Source organism: Centruroides sculpturatus, unplaced genomic scaffold, assembly GCF_000671375.1.
Source record: "Centruroides sculpturatus isolate CEXI.00-Female unplaced genomic scaffold, Cexi_2.0 scaffold1545, whole genome shotgun sequence".
NCBI lineage: Eukaryota > Metazoa > Arthropoda > Arachnida > Scorpiones > Buthidae > Centruroides > Centruroides sculpturatus.
Genome location: NW_019385650.1, coordinates 56916 through 76121, shown reverse-complemented (window position 1 = coordinate 76121; position 19206 = coordinate 56916). Strand labels below are relative to the sequence as shown.

The following is a 19206-nucleotide window of genomic DNA, read 5'->3' as shown; positions in this document are numbered from 1 at the left end:
TTTGGAACAAAAATTAACACATCCTTGCTGTAGCAAGTTAATACAATTGTAATTTGTTTATCTGGACTTCTTAAGATCAAATCCAAAATGGATAAATGCAATCAGCTAGATAATCTAGAATTTTGTAAAATTTGAACTGTTTGGGATAAAGAACTTTAATAATAATTACATTCAATTTTTATATCACAGTTTGTAGTTTTATATTGGCTTCAACCAACGTTCTTTATCTGATTTGTTAATAAGAAAAAATTTATTCTGAATTTTCTGGCAGTAATCTTGGAAAATATGAATGATCACCATCCTGCTGAAATTGGAATTATTTCAAGTTTAGAAAGATAAATTAGATGGATGCTATGAATGCATTTATAAGACAATAATACACTAAACAAGTTTTGTTAATACAAATGTTTGTTATATTATTACTTTAATTAATTTTATTGTTGTTTTTTACATTACACATTATATATCATTTTAAATTAACTGTTTGAAAAAATAAGTAAATTCAATGAATGAAGGCAACTTAATAAGTTAAAAAATTTTTTTTAAATTTAATTAATGATAAAATTTTAAGTTATTTCAATAAAGTATATATTGTTTTATGAAAGTTAATTTCATCTAAGGTAAATTTATTGTAAAAAAAAAGCAGACTAAAAAATAGTGCATTCTTATTTGTCAATTCTTTTTTACAAATAAGAATGCACATATTTTCTAATGATAAATAATGCATTTAGAAAATAATAAGCAGCCTTATTATTTGTTATTAGTTGGTCTGACAACAAAATGTGTTAAAGCTTTATTTCTTTATGGATTGCAAATTTGAATCCTGCCAGATATATTTGTTATAGAATTTTAGTGTAGACTTCTTTGTGTTTAATTAAATAGTACTGTTTCAATATTTCATTCATTATCATAATAATTCTGTATTGTCTTGACTTTACTTGGAATTATATATACTAAAACTAACTTTAATAATTTGCTTGTATCTCTAGAATTAGTATTTCAATAATTATTATGTTAGAATGGATTATAATGTTGAAATTAAACTTTTCCTTTGCAATTAATCCAACCATTAATCTCATATAAGTAGCGATTTCATTTATAATCCACTATAATGAAATGGCTATTTATATCGAATTACTTTACAAAGAGAGAGTTAAATTAATATCTGATGTAATAGACCCCAGAAATAGTACAACAATAAATTTGTAAGTTTTAAAAAATATTTATCAATATTAGTAAATTGTTGAAGATAGCATGCATCTAAAAGAATGTTTTTTATATAATGACAAAAATTAGTTCTTACAAATGGTTTGTATTCATAAAATTTTTTAGAAACATTTAGTTTTCATGCAAACACTTTTAATTTTTGTAAACTTAATTGATGATTTAATATCTTAATATTTATTTTAAATATAGGTAATATTTATGGCATATGGTTTTATGAGAATGAAGAGTGTACTCGATTAGGCCAACTTATGAATAGGTATTTATATATTGTAACTTTTAAATTTTAGTTTTTTAATATGATATTCTGAAAAGTAAAATGAATGTTACGTTACTGTGATTTTTAGTTTACTTTTCATTACAAATTATAAATTTCAATTCCAACTATACAGCATAAAAAAATCATAAAAGATATTTTATGAAATGAAATGTTAAATTTTGTATGAACTTGATAGGAGATGATTTCTTTTTAACTTTTGATATTTCAACAATCAAATATATTAAAACCAATGATTTCAATATATTTGAAAGATTGTTCTGAATGTAACAGCCTAAGGTCTCTTTTTTTAAAAACCATCATCAGGTTGTTACATTCATAACAATCTTTCAACAATAGCAGAACTGAAAATGTTAGCTGGAGTTTAATTGAAGTACAGTAGCTCCTCATTGTATCAGAGATTTTGATATGTTGTGCTTTTTTTTTGTTCCCAAGTTTTAAAAGCACAGTAAATAAATTTTAAAATGCCACTAAATTTCTTTTTGCAACAAAATATGATATTTTATTTATACCATTGTCCTTGAAACTACCACTGCAAGTGAAACAATAAATATGTCAAAGATCTAAATAAGCAAAACAGGTGGACAGATCAATTATCATTTATGTTACCTTTTGATATTAAAAATTGTTTATTTATTGGTTTCAATTTACAAGTTTCTATGAACTTGAAATTTCACACGTTTTTGTGAATTGACAGAATTGCTTCAATTCACATAAATTGTGCGAAATTTCAAATTCACTGGGTAATGTGTAAAGAAAAGATATATTTCTGAACAGAAAGTTCTGAAATTTTTATACTGTAGTAACTTTATTTTGCTTTTTAGAGAATTTTTACTCTGTATTTTTATAAGTTTTGATGTATTATTATATGTTTAATAATTATTTTTAAAATTTTCAATTACTGTCTTTATAATGTTTATTTAAAAATATAAATTACATGAATTTTTAATAGGCAATTTATTGTGAAATAGTACTGTATAATAAAATCACAACTGATATTTTGTTGTTATATTGACAGTATTTGTCTTTAAATGTCATTGTTAAAGAAACAATAATGCTAAATGGGCATTTATGGTATCAATGTTTAGGTAAATTCCATTTAATATGAAATACCCATGAATTGAGTAAATAAGTAATGCAAAACTAAGCTTATTTTATATCAGAAACACTTGCTGATGAAAGAACAGAGGATAGAGATTCCATAGCACATATAATCTGTTTAGTATAAGCTCAGAATTTTTAGCACTTTGATATATCACACGTTTTCTTTGTCTTCCTACAAGTGTGATATAACAAGGGGTTACTGTATTATTTGGTTTGCTGATTTATGAGAAGGTTATTGTATAAGTTCAATTCTGTAAAGTATTGTAAAACTTCGTCAGACCTATTGTCAAGTTTATTTTTTTTTTTTTTTAACATTATTGTGACTGATAATTAAAATCAAAATATATATTTTAAATATAGCAAAATTCTCATCTCATAAACATTTCTATTTTTAAAAAGTTTTGGAAAGTTATCAAAAAATTGATGATTATCTCATATATCAAATATTGCACATATATGAAACTATAAATTCAAGATACTCATATGTTTCTTCAGTTCTATGTTACTTTTTTTTTACCTAGTTTATTTTACCATTACTGTCTGAAATAGATAGGTATTTTTACATTCAATGGCAGAATGGTACAATAGTCTCTGACATATTTTATTTGCTTTTTTTTTATAAGTCACAAGGTAAAAAAAGAAAACAAAAAATTAAAATGCAAAATTAAATTTTTATTTAGAAAGATATGTTTCATTTAGTGTGGAAAATGATGCTATTATTGTGTAAAATATTTTTAAAATATATATATATTTGTATGTGTCAAACTTTATCATTTTTGTAATTTGTTTAAGAGAAGAAAAATTTATTTTATTACAATACATATAACTTATCTCCTAGAACAAATGTAATGACTACACACCTACTTTTTAGAAATAAAAAAAAAATTTAATGGCTTTAATTTATGGACTAAAGCTTTTTATGTAATTTTTCCATACAAATAATTTATATAAATAGATGCACATAATACAAATATGCAAACAAAACAGAGCCAATACATTCTTAGAGTGTTTAATTATAATTATTAGTAACAGTTTCATAATATATTCAGTTTAAATATCAATAAAGCAATTTTAGTTTTTCTAGCCAAAATTTTCTTTAAATTTTAAGGAAACACAAGAAAAACCAAAAACACCAAAGGGAAAATGGGAATACAGTAGAGCATTGATTATCTGAATGTCGATCAACTGAAACATCAATTAACCGAAAGCTTTCCAGTTGGCAAATTTAAATTTCTGCTAGTGCTGTGGCACTGCAATCTTTGGCTATGTCTTGGGCTACTCCAATATTATTTTTGTTGGTGCACTTTTTTTAGCTGGCAGCACTAGCACGACCATGAGAGGATACTTAAGGACGTGCCAGGATTTGAACAAATTTCAACATGGGATAGGTTAATATATTTTTTTGTACATAATCGGTTATCCGAAAAATCAATTTTCCAAACAACCCCAGTCCCAATGATGATATAATAGTACACAAGGAAAAAGAATTGGTACAAAAGAAAATTTAAGGAAAGTTACGAAATTACTACAGACAAAAATAATATTAACAAGAATCTAAGCATTGACATTCATAAAAACTTGCTACAGCTATTGAAATAGAATGTTTATAAAGTCGCAGATGAGGCTGTGTACGGCACTCGGGGAGTGAGACGTTACAAGTTACGAGGCATGCAGGGGAGGCCACCAAGTTGAGATGGAAGGGAAGGGGAGTGGGATATGGAAGGTGCCTGACAGATACTGTATACACAAGATACAACCTATCTATGTAACAGACTGAAGAGGGGTGAAAACCCGAAACGCATTATCTGTATGAATTAAAAGTGAATGATGAAATTATTTGCCAAGTGTCGATAAATTCACCAAGTTGTGAATTGTTTGTTTTTTATTGTTAGAAATGAAATTTTAGAAAATATAAAAATACATTTTTAATTTACTAAAATCAATTACTCCATTATGAATTAAGGCATTTTTAATATAAATTTGAAGTCTCATTAAATATTTCATTCATTTTAGATTATATTTTATTTTATATCAAAAAAACCATATAATCATGAATTATTTTACTAGTTGTCAGTGGTGAACTGACCTTCTGGAAAGTCCAGAATTTCTCAGTGGCTGCTGTTTATTTTAATATGTTATATTTTACTTGAGAAAAATAAATTAATAAAAAAAAACATGTCTACTTGTGTATTCTAATTCTATGAAATTTTAAAACAAGACATCCAGCTCAGAGCAAACACTGCCTATCACGTAAAATTTAAAAATGATTGACTGTGATTCCATGGAAAAGCCCATGCAAATTACCATTTGACTTGTTGTGATATGCATTTTGTAACTTTTAATTTGAAAATAACTGATCACAACTTGGGCCTATGACTGCCATATTGAACTAATGCTTGATACCACCTGGATTTAATCTTGGGTCCCCTTAACTGCCTTGGCCATCCAGCCAGCAATACACATATACACTCAGTTTCAGAAATGTGTGTTAAAAAAATGGAAGGATTGTAGAGAGGTTAATTTTGAGTCAAAAACTCTAGTGCCAGTTTTTGATTTGAAACACTCTTTTTGAATTATAAGTGATAAATAAATTGTGACATCATTTCCTGTTTAGTGCAAAACAATGTCTGACAAGAAAATATCTGTTGATAATTACATGTTAGTTTGATATTAATATTGCAGAGAATAAATGAAGGATATCAAAACTAATACACAATTATTAACAGATATTTTCTTGTCAGACATTGTTTTTTGCTAAACAGGAAATGATGTCACAATTTATTTATCACTTATAATTCAAAAAGAATGCTTCAAATCAAAAACTGGCACTAGAGTTTTTGACCAAAATTAACCTCTCTACAACCCTTTCGTTTTTTTACAGACATTTCTGAAACAATATAAATATATGTGGGATTATATTTATGTTCCAATGTCAATTTTATTGCCAATCCAAGGCTTCCAGTTGGAAAAAGATGCATAATATAACTTTAATATTAATATCTAACTATAGAAATGAAATAGATATATTTTTAGACATGTCTCTGTATTAGTTATTTATATGCTTTCTGTTCCTCAAATGTTGTGCTGATACATTTTTAAAATTAGTTATGCTTTTAAATTTAAAACTTGAAAACTATACAAAAATTATATCTGTTTTAGATAATACTAATATTTTATAATTAGATATATCCAGCACTTTTTTGGGGAAATAAAAGGTGGTGGAATGCCCATCTCATTACTAAAAATATATTACATGCATCGTACACAAGCAAGAGCACCGTCTTAATAATTTTGTTGTTTTTCTTCTATGCTCAACAGAGCGATTCAATGCAGACCAAACATCAAATTTTCAAAAATTCTCTTAAAACTTTTAAAATATATCGAAAAAAGGTGGTGGAACGTTGTTTCATTGCGTTCTATGACAAAAAAAGCACTGGATATATCAAGTAATGTTTAAAACTGAAAATTTACATTTTTAATGTTATAAATTTGAAATAATTATTGAGTCAAAAAGAACATGTTGACTGCTTAGTATTTAAAATAGAATACTAATAGAATTGACATGTGGAATGTGTTATAATTTATTGTAAAAGTTTAATTTTATTTATTTTATGAGGATCAAATTATGGCATAGTTAAAATTAGTTTTGTTAAATGTAATATTGTAATGTACAGAATTGGTATATCATATAATGGTTATTTTCATTGAAAATATGCTTCAAAATTTACTTTTTTTAACTGCTAAATGTTTAATGTACTATAACCTTGGAAACTCATGTTGAAAGAAGAAAATGAATTAAATAATCAAACTGTTATTATTATTATTATTATTTTGAAAAATTTTAATATTAAATATTTTTCTGTTAATTTTATTATTTTAGCCTTAAGTCAAGTCTTCCTGGAAAAATTAAGAGAGATACAAATGCATTTAGAGGTTTGCCATCTTATTCTAATTCTATAAAACATGAAAGGAATGGACCACACAGACCTCGTTGTGTTTCTGAGAGTGAATCACACAAAAACAAAGATAAAAAATCTGGGAAATTATTAGTTAAAGACGTGGATATAATTTCCTTACTTTCGCGAGCACAAGATGAATATGATAAGGTATGTAAATTTATTTCAAAAATTTTCCGTAAGAATATTTTTCTCATTTATCATTTTCTAAAGTATATTAAGTTTATTATTTTTGGTCTGCAGTTTAAAAATTGCAGCCCTATACATTTCCACTGTTGTCTGTCCTTCATTAATCTTGAGAATGGAGTTAGATAGATGAAAATTGAGACCAGATATGGAAAGCTTTTGGATGGAGGCTCTGATTAACTATATACAAACTTCTGCTCTAGACTGGAAAGCGTGATTTTTTTTTTAATTAAAAGATGATTAAGAATTGCAGCCAACATTATGATGATATCAAAATAAATAATTGCTTATTAAATATGTATTATTCAGTGATAAATATTGTACATTATTGTATTTTACTATTTATTTATAATTAACTTGTGATTGCATGTGGTAGCAGCAATATTTTTTTTCCTCCACACCTAATTTTTCCATGGTAAGTTTTTACTAAATTGACTTAGCCATGCTTTCATGATATCATCATGCAATATACTATCCATCTTTGTAAAAATTTCAGTCGAATAAACTTTTTCCACTTATCACAGGCCCTCAAAAACCACTGTGAAAATTTGCTGACTTGTGCATGTTCTTGTGTACAATATTTTTTCCACATGATCATACACATAAGGTGATGATTTCTGCTCTGATACCACTTTCAATGACATAATCATGGAAACTGCTGTAGAGTGTCTCAAAAGTGAGTCATGATGTCATAGGTGTTCAACAGCTGTGCATGATATCATGACATGGTGGTCTCTAAGTCACTATGACCTTGAATTGGGTAGGATGCTATGATCTTCAATGATTTACATTTTTTTCAGATTTATTTTTGTCCCAAAAAAGTACAGAAAAAAATCATTCTCTACTCCTGAGAAACATCTCACCCTTCCCATCATTCATTTCCAGCTCAACTCATTGCACATTATTTTCTACTATTGCAAAGTTCAGTTGGCATCCTATTAGAGAAGGGTTAAGGATGTTGTTTTGTAAAGAAAACAGTATCTTGTAAACTAGACAACATATGATTTTTAAATTTGGCACATTCAGAGAGAAGACACACAATAGGGCTTTTTAGAATCATCAAATTCAGTTAACAATAATTACATGCAGCATAATTACTTGTGAAAAGTCAACAGAAAATCACCACCTTATGCATACAACCATGCTAATAAAACTGCATATGATCATAGGTTAACAGAAATCTACAATGAATATTTAGGTTAACACTGTAATTTCAGTAACATAAAATTGTATTAATTTAATATGGGCAGTGTTACCAAATTTTTTATTTCTATTTCCTATAATGAAAAATGTATATTGGTATAATCTTTTAGTATATTAATGATCAATGATTTAGTATATAGTCTTTCAGTATAAAGTGAAATCATAAGTTCTTGAAATATTTTTTTTCTGGGATAATTAAACTAGGGATTCTTTATTTTAATGAAGCCCACCTTTATATGAGATTGAACCAGTTAGAACTTTATTTTTGAGAATTTGAGTTAATTATTTATTTTACAATAATTTTTTTAAATTAGGAAATCAGTTTTTTATGTAAATAGTTTATTTAAAAATATGCTTTTTGTTTTTATGTAACTTACCAAACTTTTTTAATAGTCATTATAAATTTAGAAATTATAATTATTTCTATAATTATGTAAGAACAATCATTGAACAGCAAAAGTTAAAGTAAATCAGCTTTTATATTTCATATAATAGATATGCATGCTGTTATATTTAGTTACAAACATCATTAGCAATTGGTTCTTAATCATCATTTTCAATTATCAACCTTATATGAAAAGAAATATTTTCTTATTAATTATGAATATATAACTTAAATTGAGATATGTTTGAATTTTAACGAATGCTTAATTAAATATAAAAATATAAAAAAAATTATTTTATTAATTTTTTTTAATAATAAATGTGACAATGCCAAAGGGCCTCACCCATATTCTTTGGCATCATGAGACCAAAGGGTCAACATCTTGTTGGTGAAGATCACAATGACAAGTTTCATCAGGACTGACACCACTGTGTCTTTATGGACAGACACAGAAACCATTATGTTCTCGCGCATACGATCGCGTGTGTGAGCAAACGGATTCGGGATGGAGGGAGAGAGAACACACTGGAAGTGACTTACTCAGAGACGTGTTAACGTAAGAACTATTTAATGGGTAACTATAGGCCATACAGGACATACAATATATCGATCTTAACTAGGCTCGATTTTAGATACATTTGGTTTGAGGGATAATAGATATATAAAATGGACATTAAAGTTCCCCGATTCCCGAGAGAGAGAGAGTTTACAGTAAATATGCATGGCAATAAATACCTTGAGTTTTTAGTGATTCGCTGGTAAGTTTTGAGGCTCTTGACAACGAAGTTAGTCCAGTTAGGCAATCAAGTATTTTAGTTAATTCAGATAATAGGCACTTAGGACAAGGTACGGGTGACAACTGACTCTTTCAAAGGACGGACAACGACTGCCACACTTTGTTGTTCTGTTCTATATGTTGTACTGTTGAAATCAAAATATTAGGTCGAGAGGTGATGAGAAAGCGTTGTCATCAGGCTCGAAAGGTACGAAAGTTGACAGTTATTTAACAAAAGTATAGCTACGATGTGGTGATAGGAGATAATGATATAAACGTACTGAAAGTCTGGATTCGGATCCTCACATAAATATTCTGATATGGAAGGTGAGAAGGAAATATAATATGAATTTCTGTGAATATAGTTATGTTAGTGCAGTTCTCAAATTGAGAACTGCACTAACTGAAAAAAATCTGAATATTTACAAATTATGAACTATTTAAACTTATGAGAAACTAGTAGTATTAAGTTGATATATCTAATGAACGTTTTAAGTTTTAATAAAATAATGTAATTAACACTTCAGCATTGTGGCGTTACAAATTGTGACTTTTTAGATTTTAGACGTACTCGCTAGCACTTTTGATAGCTTATAGCTACCATTCTCAGGTGAAAAATCGAATACAATTATTTTTGGATGTTTGGCTTTTGAACAGATTTTTCAAATTATCAAAAGCACGTGAATGGAATACAGAATAAACTAAAATTAAAATTGAAATATTTTCAAAAATTATAGAAACGTGCTGCAAATGATGTAATATCTCCAAAATACTTAAAAAGCAATTAAGTGAGCTGTATTTGATTGTGGTACAAATGAGAATGTAAAATCATAATTTAAATTGTTTGAATAATGTTATCTGCTGTTGCGGGATTTCTAAGGTCAGTGTATTGCACGGTGTTACAGCGGATATATGTAGTAGGTTGTCCCATATAAATAATTCTCTTCGATCATTGCACTGCTTAACTATTTTAGTGTGTGCCCAAAGCAGTAGATATTCCTGGTCTAGTACCTTAACTCCATTGTTGGTCTATTGTTTCTAATATCCTCTTGATGTTCCAGGATACAGGACTGTAGCATTCTGGTAGTAGCCCCTATGTAGATAATTTCCTCTCCTGACAGAATATGTTTTAATGGAATTTTGTAGACTCCTGATTTTTCATTTCATGTGAGAGTATCTCTATCATTACATAACACTCTTCTTAGTGTTGGTTGTATGGCTATAGGCAAAGTAAAGCCACGCTTTCTAAAAAGACATGCTATTTTTAGCGGTATAGGGGCCAAAACTGGTATTGAAGGTTCTACTATCTTTAGTTCTTTGTTTCAGATGAAAGACTGTGGAAACAATTTGTTTTTGGCACTGTTATAGAGATAACAAAACCTGGAAGGAGAATAATTAGCATTGTGCACTGCCCTATTAATAAGTTGTAATTTCTTGTCTATTAATGTCTGGGTGGATGGGATTGTAATGTCACAACACTGAAGTGTTAATTACTGTACTTTATTTTATTTGAACGTTGGCGTGAAGTGTATTTTATGATTATTTTAAGTTTTAATGTTTTTGAAAGAAGGTCTTGTAATGGAGACTTTATTACTTTGTGCTGAGAATGGAGAAATGACTGATATATCCGTTGATCCTCATACATCCAACAGTATCATATCCTTGCCCGCTGAAAAAAAAAACAGTGGAATTACTTGTAATGTAATCTAAACCTGTTAGTGCATTTGATTTCAGTAGTGAAAACATTAAAGTAGTTATTTTCTCCCCATTCATGTATTATTTTAGGCATTGTCTCTTCCACCTTTTATTTAAACCATTGATTTATTTTAAAATGTTCAATCAGTTTAATTTTGAATCTATATTCTGTTCTATTACCTGAAAACAATAAGTTGTTTTATTGAAAGTGCTTGCATTTATAATTTTGTAATAAATGTGTTTTGTTCATTAAATAACACCACAAGGCAGTTAGTTTTTTTTTTTTTTTTAATATTTATTGGTATCTCATAATAGGTTATAACTTTAATTTATCAACTAACAGCAACATATGTCAATTAATATTAGAATTCTACATGTTATAACTTATTTTTAATGCTTCTACTGATGAATAATGTTAAGTTCAATCAGTTTAGTTCTAATTGAAATGATTTATATATAGAGGAATTGTTTCAACTTAAATGAAAAATTATATTCTATTATAATAATTTCATTCTAAAATTTAGTATAGTTTCAAAAGCAAGTTATTTAAATATTTATTAAATGAAAATGTATTCTTATTTAAAAATTTTGTAATTTAAAAATTTGACTGTATTATTTTTAATATTCTAATTTATAATCATATATGTATTAACATTGTCATTTAACCCAATATTTAATATAAGCCAGGTGATTGGATTTTTCAGGCTGTAATATAACTAATTTTAATATTAAAATTAGTTACATTATAGCCTGAAGAATCCGGCAGATTATCTGGCTTAAATCATATATACATTATTACCATGTATAGCTACTATAACAGACATAAATAATTTTTTAGACCTTTATTGTTACTGTTCTTTTCAGTACCTCTTCCTATTACTGTGGAAAGATGTTTGCACTATTACAAATTTGTTAAACTAATTTTCTGAAGAGAAACGTAAATTAATCATTATCAATACTAAAATACAAAAATATTTGTTAATTATGTTTAAGCTAGTTACTTTAATAAATTATACATAAATTGTTGTTAATAATTTTTAAAATAATTGAATTAATGAAACCTGTATAATTAATGAATAATATTTTATTTTACAGAAATCCAATAATTGTGTTAACAACAGGTATGTTAATGATAAAAATGAACCAAAAAAAGTTGCAAAGTCTATTACTGAGAGTGGACATGATAAAGTGATTAAGCCAACACCTATGCGAATAGATAATAAAAATTCCTCTGCCATTAAACAGTCAACACCACTTAGTGTTGATTCGTTATTTGCACAAGTCAGTCAATATAGTCAAGAAATCTATTCACTAGAAAATGACAGAAATCAAGATTCATTAATGCGAACACGTTCGTTTTCTTCTGCTGGATCTTATGATACCAAAGCCAAAGATAATGCAGGAACTATTTTACAAAGACTACTTTCCAATCCTGCAAATACTGTTGAGCATATTGAAAAACTTCAAAGAAATGAAGTTTCATTTGGAGATGGATCCAAAACAAATGTAGATACTCAACTGACAAATGTTAATCATACAATGAATTCAACAGGCAATAATGTTCAGCCTACCACAGTGGAAAGCTTAGAACATGATTTAAAAGAGAAATTAAAAATAATTTCTGGACTGAGAGAAAATTCTCAGAAAGAAGGTATGAGTCCTTTGCCTGTTGCAGGAATTTGCACTAAGAGTCCAGCTACTATCATAGAGGAGAGCAGTAATTTTCTTTCATTAGAAAAACTTTCCAATATAGAACCATTAAATTTGAGGATTTCTCCTAAGCAGGAGTCAGTTATTCATCCTATTCTTACTCCTGCAGCTTTTGAAAATTGTGTTGGTCAGAATCAACTTGTAGATACTTCATCTTCATTAATGGATTTACCTGGAGGTAATATGGAATCTCAAACAACAAATGATTCATTTTCATTGGTAAGTAAATAAAATTTTCTTATATAAATTAACAAATATTTGCTAGAATGTAAGCTATAGTTTATAAACCACATGTCTGTACAAAGAAATAAATCAAACTGAAAACAGAAAAATATGTCTAGCTTTGTTAGAAAATAGGTTAAAGCTAAGTTCTCACTGAAAATTAGTTAATAATGTGAGAAATTGCATGAAAATTATATCACAAAAGTATTATAGTATGTAGGCATTTTACTAATCTTATTCAATTATTGTTGAGTATGGCATTATCATTATTGCAATTCTTTTTCATTGTTTGCTGCATTTGTTAGCGATTATTTAACTATTTATTTTATATGAAATCATTAATAAAATTCATATTCATAAATTAAATAATTAGATCAGTATTTCATTTTAACAGATTTATTTTTGTTTACTTAAAATTTGCATGAAAATTATGTTACAGTAAATTTTTATTCATAGTTTTTCTATATATGCATATGTGCAAAAAAAACACACACAAACTAACTTACAAAACTAACTTAATGATTATGAAGAATGAAAACATTGACATTAATGTGTTTTCTTGTAAAATAAATGATAACTTATGGTAGATAATATATGATATATAATAAACTTATGATAAATAAATAAATACAGTGGTGGTGTCAAATCTGTGCTTTTTGTATGTTTGTAATTTATTATTTATAACATTTTCTGTATTGGCAAAGCTAAAATTTGTTTATTTCATCAAAGGATAACAAAAGTAGTAAAATAACAGAAAGAGATAGTATCCACTAGCAGTCATTTAATTACCTCCAAATTTCTTGCATTATTTTAGCACTTACACTGATAGAAAACATTGTTTTATATTAGTAGGTATTGTGATTATCAGCATTGTTTTGTGAGTAGATTTTTTATTACTTTTTTTATCTTTATAAATCTGTAATGTCTAAATGAAAAAATACCAGTAATTCATGGTAAAATCATTCAATGCCACTCTCAAACATTTCAAGAAAATGAGTTTAAAATTTTCTGTTCCTTTGTATTGTATTATGTGGATATGTTAACAGCAACATAGCCAAACAGATAGTGTTCAACTACTATATTATATGTTCAAATCTTGCTTTTTTAAAAGACCATCTAATCTGCATTAAAGCATATTATTGTGTGAAGTATTTTTCTAATTTTAAGGAAGAAAATTAGTATTTTGTTGTTATAATATTTATTTTATTCATTTTAATTTAACATTTTAAACATTATTTCCAGATAGATGTGCTGCAAGATTACACAATAACAAAAATCCCTCTTGCGAGTGTTATATTGATATTATTTATGCAGCAATATGAGTTGGAGGAGTCACATGATATGAACTTTTTAGTTATTGTAATTGTAAATGTAATCAGTCGCTGAATAGTTTCATATTATGTAATATCCTAAACTTGTTGTTACACCAATAATTCACGACTAGACAAGAAAGTAATTTTATAAAAACAAAACCTTTAATAACCAGTAACAGAACTTTAATGACAAAATCCAAATGTTTTGGCCTTCACCAAGTCCTGCCTCAGGTTTTTTTAATGAAAACAGAATTCCAAACTGGAATGTTAGAACAATAATGTTTGAAACTTCAGTTTTTAAAGTTTCAAATATCTCAATGGCCGAAAATGTTCGGAATTTGTCATTAAAGTTCTATTACTTGTTATTAAAGGTTTCGTTTTTATTTCTATTGATCACTCCAGTAATTTGAGAAGGAGACAGTTATAACTTTATATTCCATATCTGTTGCTGATATAATACAATGTTGTAGAAATAAAATGCTTGAAAAAACTGGAAAATAATTTGAAATTTTGTATTGCATGACAAATAAATCTTCTAATTACAAAAAATGATTTGGCTTTGTTAAAAATAAAAATACATTGCACTAATAATGTATTTCAATGAACTTTAGAGAGAACTTTTTTAAAAAAAATTTAAGATTCAAACCTGAAACATATGCATATGATAATTAAACGCTTTATCCACTCAGCTATGTAAAAGATTAATATTGTATTGTTAATTATACTACTATCTAATATTCTATATCAGGAAATATATTGCACCTATGTTTTTAGTAGAATTTTTGCAACAAAATATGGTATTTTATTCATACCATTGTCCTTGAAACTACCACTGTAAGTGAAACAATAAATATGTCAAAGATCTAAATAAGCAAAACAGGTGGACAGATCAATTATCATTTATGTTACCTTTTGATATTAAAAATTGTTTATTTATTGGCAATAGGAAAATAGCTGGGGCATCTCTTGAGAAGAGACTGCCTTCTGAGGACAATGCTGGAAGGGAAGTAAGCAAAGATGAAGAATAAAACTGATTGATGACCTGAAAGATGGACAAAGTTATTCAACTCTCATGGCCATAGTTAATGATAGAGTTGGTTTCAGTTCAATTTAATGAATGGTTGCAGAAAATGCATAATCAACAACTGAATCAATAATAGAGAAACTAATAAACAAAAACAAGAAGGCAACACCACCACTTATAAATTTTTAAAAATCCCGTAGGAACAAAATATTTTTGAAAGAATCAAATTTAAATCATACAAATATGGTATAATTTTAGTGCCTGAAAAAATCCCTAGTTTAAATAGGAAGATAAATGCTCATGACATTGATAATAATATATGGGACCAGAGAAATGTAATTTACAAACTTGGTTGTAGCTGCACTGTACCTAAATTTTATATAGGTGAAACTGGCAAAAATTTGAAGGTTAGGTTTAAAGAACACACATCCGCAATTAAATATAATAATAGTAGTTTGACTGTTGCACTTCATTGTAATGGTGAAAGTTGCAAAATTATTAGATACGCCATAAAAATTGTTACAAAAGAATCTAATACACAAGACAGGAGATGGTGTGAACATTTAGAAATACTAATAATCAAAGACAAAATTATGAATAATAATACTGGTCAAAAATTACATGAAACATGGTATCCATATTTGACCAAGAGGTATGTGATGGGACTTCGTGTTTAAATAAAAAGGAAAATGGCAGCAAATTTCTTGTTACTTCTGTGAATCGTTTCAGTGTGTTACAATTCTACTGCAAATAAGTTTATAGTCTTATTGTTTTAATGGTAAAACAGTTTGCAATGTCACAGTTTTAAATGATATGGTTTTAAGAGTGTACTTTATTGCATATATTATTTGCCTCTCACTGTTAATACTACTTTATGTATCACACCGTCATATCTAATGTAAGTTCACAAATTTTACATTTATGTTATATATATTGTTTTTGTAATTCATTAACATTCTACCATTGTTATAGCAAATACCTGTAAATAATAATTTTCATCCTTATTTTATCAATTGTCACCATTTCTGTGCTTCTCATAATCATGTAAGTTAAAAAAATTTTACAAAATTTGTAACAGTGCAAAAAATTTTGTTAACTTGTATGCATTATTTCCTAAACAGTTACATCACAGTTGATAAATGACTTGATGTCCGAAATGCATTCTCTAGAAAATAAAATGTGATTTTCTAAAGCTTGCCCTGTTTCTTAATGATGGTGTAATAAATCTAGCGGAAAATAAAAGCCATCATAGAGCTCATAAATTGAATACAAGACTAGACGAGAGGCATTTTAGTTCTCTGATGCTTCTGGTCTATAAACCTGCTCTTGAGCAGAAAACTTAAGATGATAGTTTTCATTAGGAAATCAGTGTTCCAATATATTTCATTGTATGAATGAAATATTTCAAATTGTAAGCTTATGCTGTCAGTCTGTTTTTTCAATAATAATAATATAAATGGGTTTCTAATAGATTGTTAGCAATAAAGTATTGAAAAAAAAGATTAACAATTTTGTTTCTCTTATATATGAATTATTTACTTTTATGAAAAATGATAAAAATTTAAATAAATTATGACATAATTTTCATTGATTTTTCTGTTTAAGTATTTTAATTAATAAAATATATAAATTAAAATGATTATTTACAGCAAATAATTCCAAGGCAACCAAGTTCACAACCAATGACACTTATCACTCCAATGGCCTTTGCAACTACAAATAATTCAACTAATGGTACTTTATCAAATTCAACGCCTCTCTTAGATAATCCTCCCATAGACATTCTGTCAACAAATAATGCTCACATTGGAGCATCACCTGGTAATGTTTTTATATTATCATCATCATTATAACAGTTTAAATTACAAATAATTCTCTTGTTGATTTACTTAAGGTGCCTCTTCAGGATTACTGCTACCACATCATCTTGTGAATGGAGTTACACCATCTGTTAATACCAATGAAAATTCTAAGGTAGTTAGGTCTGGAATATCTCCCCTTACAAGAGATCAGTTGAAAGAGGCACTTCTTTATATGTTGCAGGTAGTTTTTTTTATTATATATATATATTTAATATTTTAGTACATAAAAATGAATATGATATTTTTAAATAAATTTTTAGTTAGCTTTAATTTTTAATAAATAACATTTTTTAATAGAATGATGCTGAATTCCTCTCAAAAATTCATGAGTCTTATATAAACAGCCTGAAAACACATCTGAATACCATCAGATCATGATGTTTTTTAATTTTGCAGTAATTTTTACTTTTTTTTCTGCTCACAATTTATTTTCTGTGATCAGAAAGTTCAAGTCACCAAGGAAAAGTACAAAGTCAAGAGGAAATGAATGATGGTATTTTGTTCCTGATTTATAGAAGTGATTAATGCTCAAAGTTTTGGTATAGTTTTCATCACAAGAATATTCCTTTAACTGAATAAAGGATTTAAAAATAATTTAGAACAATTTTTAATCATTAGAAAATAATCTTGATGTTAAACATATCATGTTTTGTTCCTGCACAAGTAGGAACCATATATATATATATATTGTTGAAACTTTGTTTGTTGTTGTGTGATAAGAGTAAAAAGAAAAAATTATGGTTAGTATCCATCAAAATTAATTTTTAAAATTCAGAAAGAATATTTGTATTCTTTTTTTTTTTTTTCATTATTATTTAATTTCTTTAAAATTTAAACTTCTTTAACCTAGATGATTGTGTTATTAGAATAATTGTTTACTTCAATTATCATTTATTATTATTATTTTTAAAAGCATATGCAAAATAATTGCATGAAATTCAAAATTATTATTATTATTATTATTAAATATTAACTTCTGGAATTTACAATACTAATTGCCAACAAAATTGATAAATTTTAGTTTAAAAACTATTAATTTGGTATTACTCTTTCTAATGAGAAATATTTTAATTTAGGATTTTATTCTATGTATGAAATAATTTTTGGTGCCAAATCTATTTCATATAAGCAATTATCACTCTATGTAATATATTGTATATACAGTATATAGAATGATTTTGTCTGCAGGTATGTAAATAGAGAATTTACTGCAGCATCGTCCATAATCTAGTCTTTAGATATCGATGTAGCTGATTGTTTGGCATCAGAAAAAAAAAAAAACATTTCTTGTATATAAATAAGTATTGAGATAAAAACAATCTAACACATATTTAATTGCAGCTGTTTTTGATTTTCATATGGAATCTTTTGTTGGTGCTTCATCCACATTAAGATTTCTCGTAATCATCGTCTCATTCTTCTTCCACAAATCATCTTGACATTCGTTTCAGATTAAAATGTAGCTATTTAGTCTTGGTTGTGTCTTTGGAATCTGATCTCTCCTTGTAGTATTAATTTTGAAAAATTCCCACTATAATATTAATCTTAAAAAAACGTTGTATTTTGAATGATGTCCATTTCCATGAAAAGTGCCTTCTTAAATGTTACACACTGGGGGCCTTGGAATTTCAACATTGTGTGTATCCTTGTATAATGTAAATATTTGGAATATATCTAAACACTCAGGATATGATTATAAATGTATATAAAGAAGAAAAATATCCTTGAAAATGGGGAGTTTTTAATATATATCAGCATAAAGCTGGTATCTTTTATCATTTATGTAATTTACTTTATTATATGGTTAAATTTTCAATTGTTACAAAAGCACTGAAGTTTATATTAGTTTGTAATTATCTAATGTTTTTTAATACTGGCATTTGTATAAGTTCAACAGTATTTTCAGTAGAAACAGTTTTAGAGTTTGCATGTACTTAAGTGATTACACATGGTGGTTGTTCAACTAGTTTCCTTATATTCGCAATACTGTTCGTATATAATTTCTGGGGATATTTTGTGTTTAATTGTTAAATGATAACTTTAATTATAATTAATAAACTGTTGCATCATTATTTACATTTATATTTAACGAAAAGAAAAAAATAGTAATAATGAAATGTATTTAAAAATCATGTTTTTCTATATGAATAATATCAAGAAATTCACTGCCAATTTTTGTTTAACTAAATCTCAAAGTGATGATAAATCAAATATTCTTTTATGTTATATGTTTAATAAGACATATGTATAGTATTTTTGAGATCCATTGT

The 19206-nt window shown here is 27.0% G+C and overlaps 1 protein-coding gene across 1 annotated transcript in view; it reads left to right on the top strand.

The window, feature by feature from the left end:
- Positions 1–18260, top strand: part of LOC111640884 (mRNA-decapping enzyme 1B-like) — a 40292-nt gene extending 22032 nt beyond the window's left edge. The window contains exons 4-9 of the mRNA XM_023386965.1: positions 1417–1483; positions 6486–6711; positions 11901–12734; positions 16724–16895; positions 16969–17117; positions 17234–18260. Of these exons, the coding sequence (XP_023242733.1) occupies positions 1417–1483; positions 6486–6711; positions 11901–12734; positions 16724–16895; positions 16969–17117; positions 17234–17314 (1529 nt within the window). The 3' untranslated portion in view covers positions 17315–18260. The remainder of the gene's footprint in view (positions 1–1416; positions 1484–6485; positions 6712–11900; positions 12735–16723; positions 16896–16968; positions 17118–17233) is intronic.
- Positions 18261–19206: the final 946 nt, after the last annotated feature.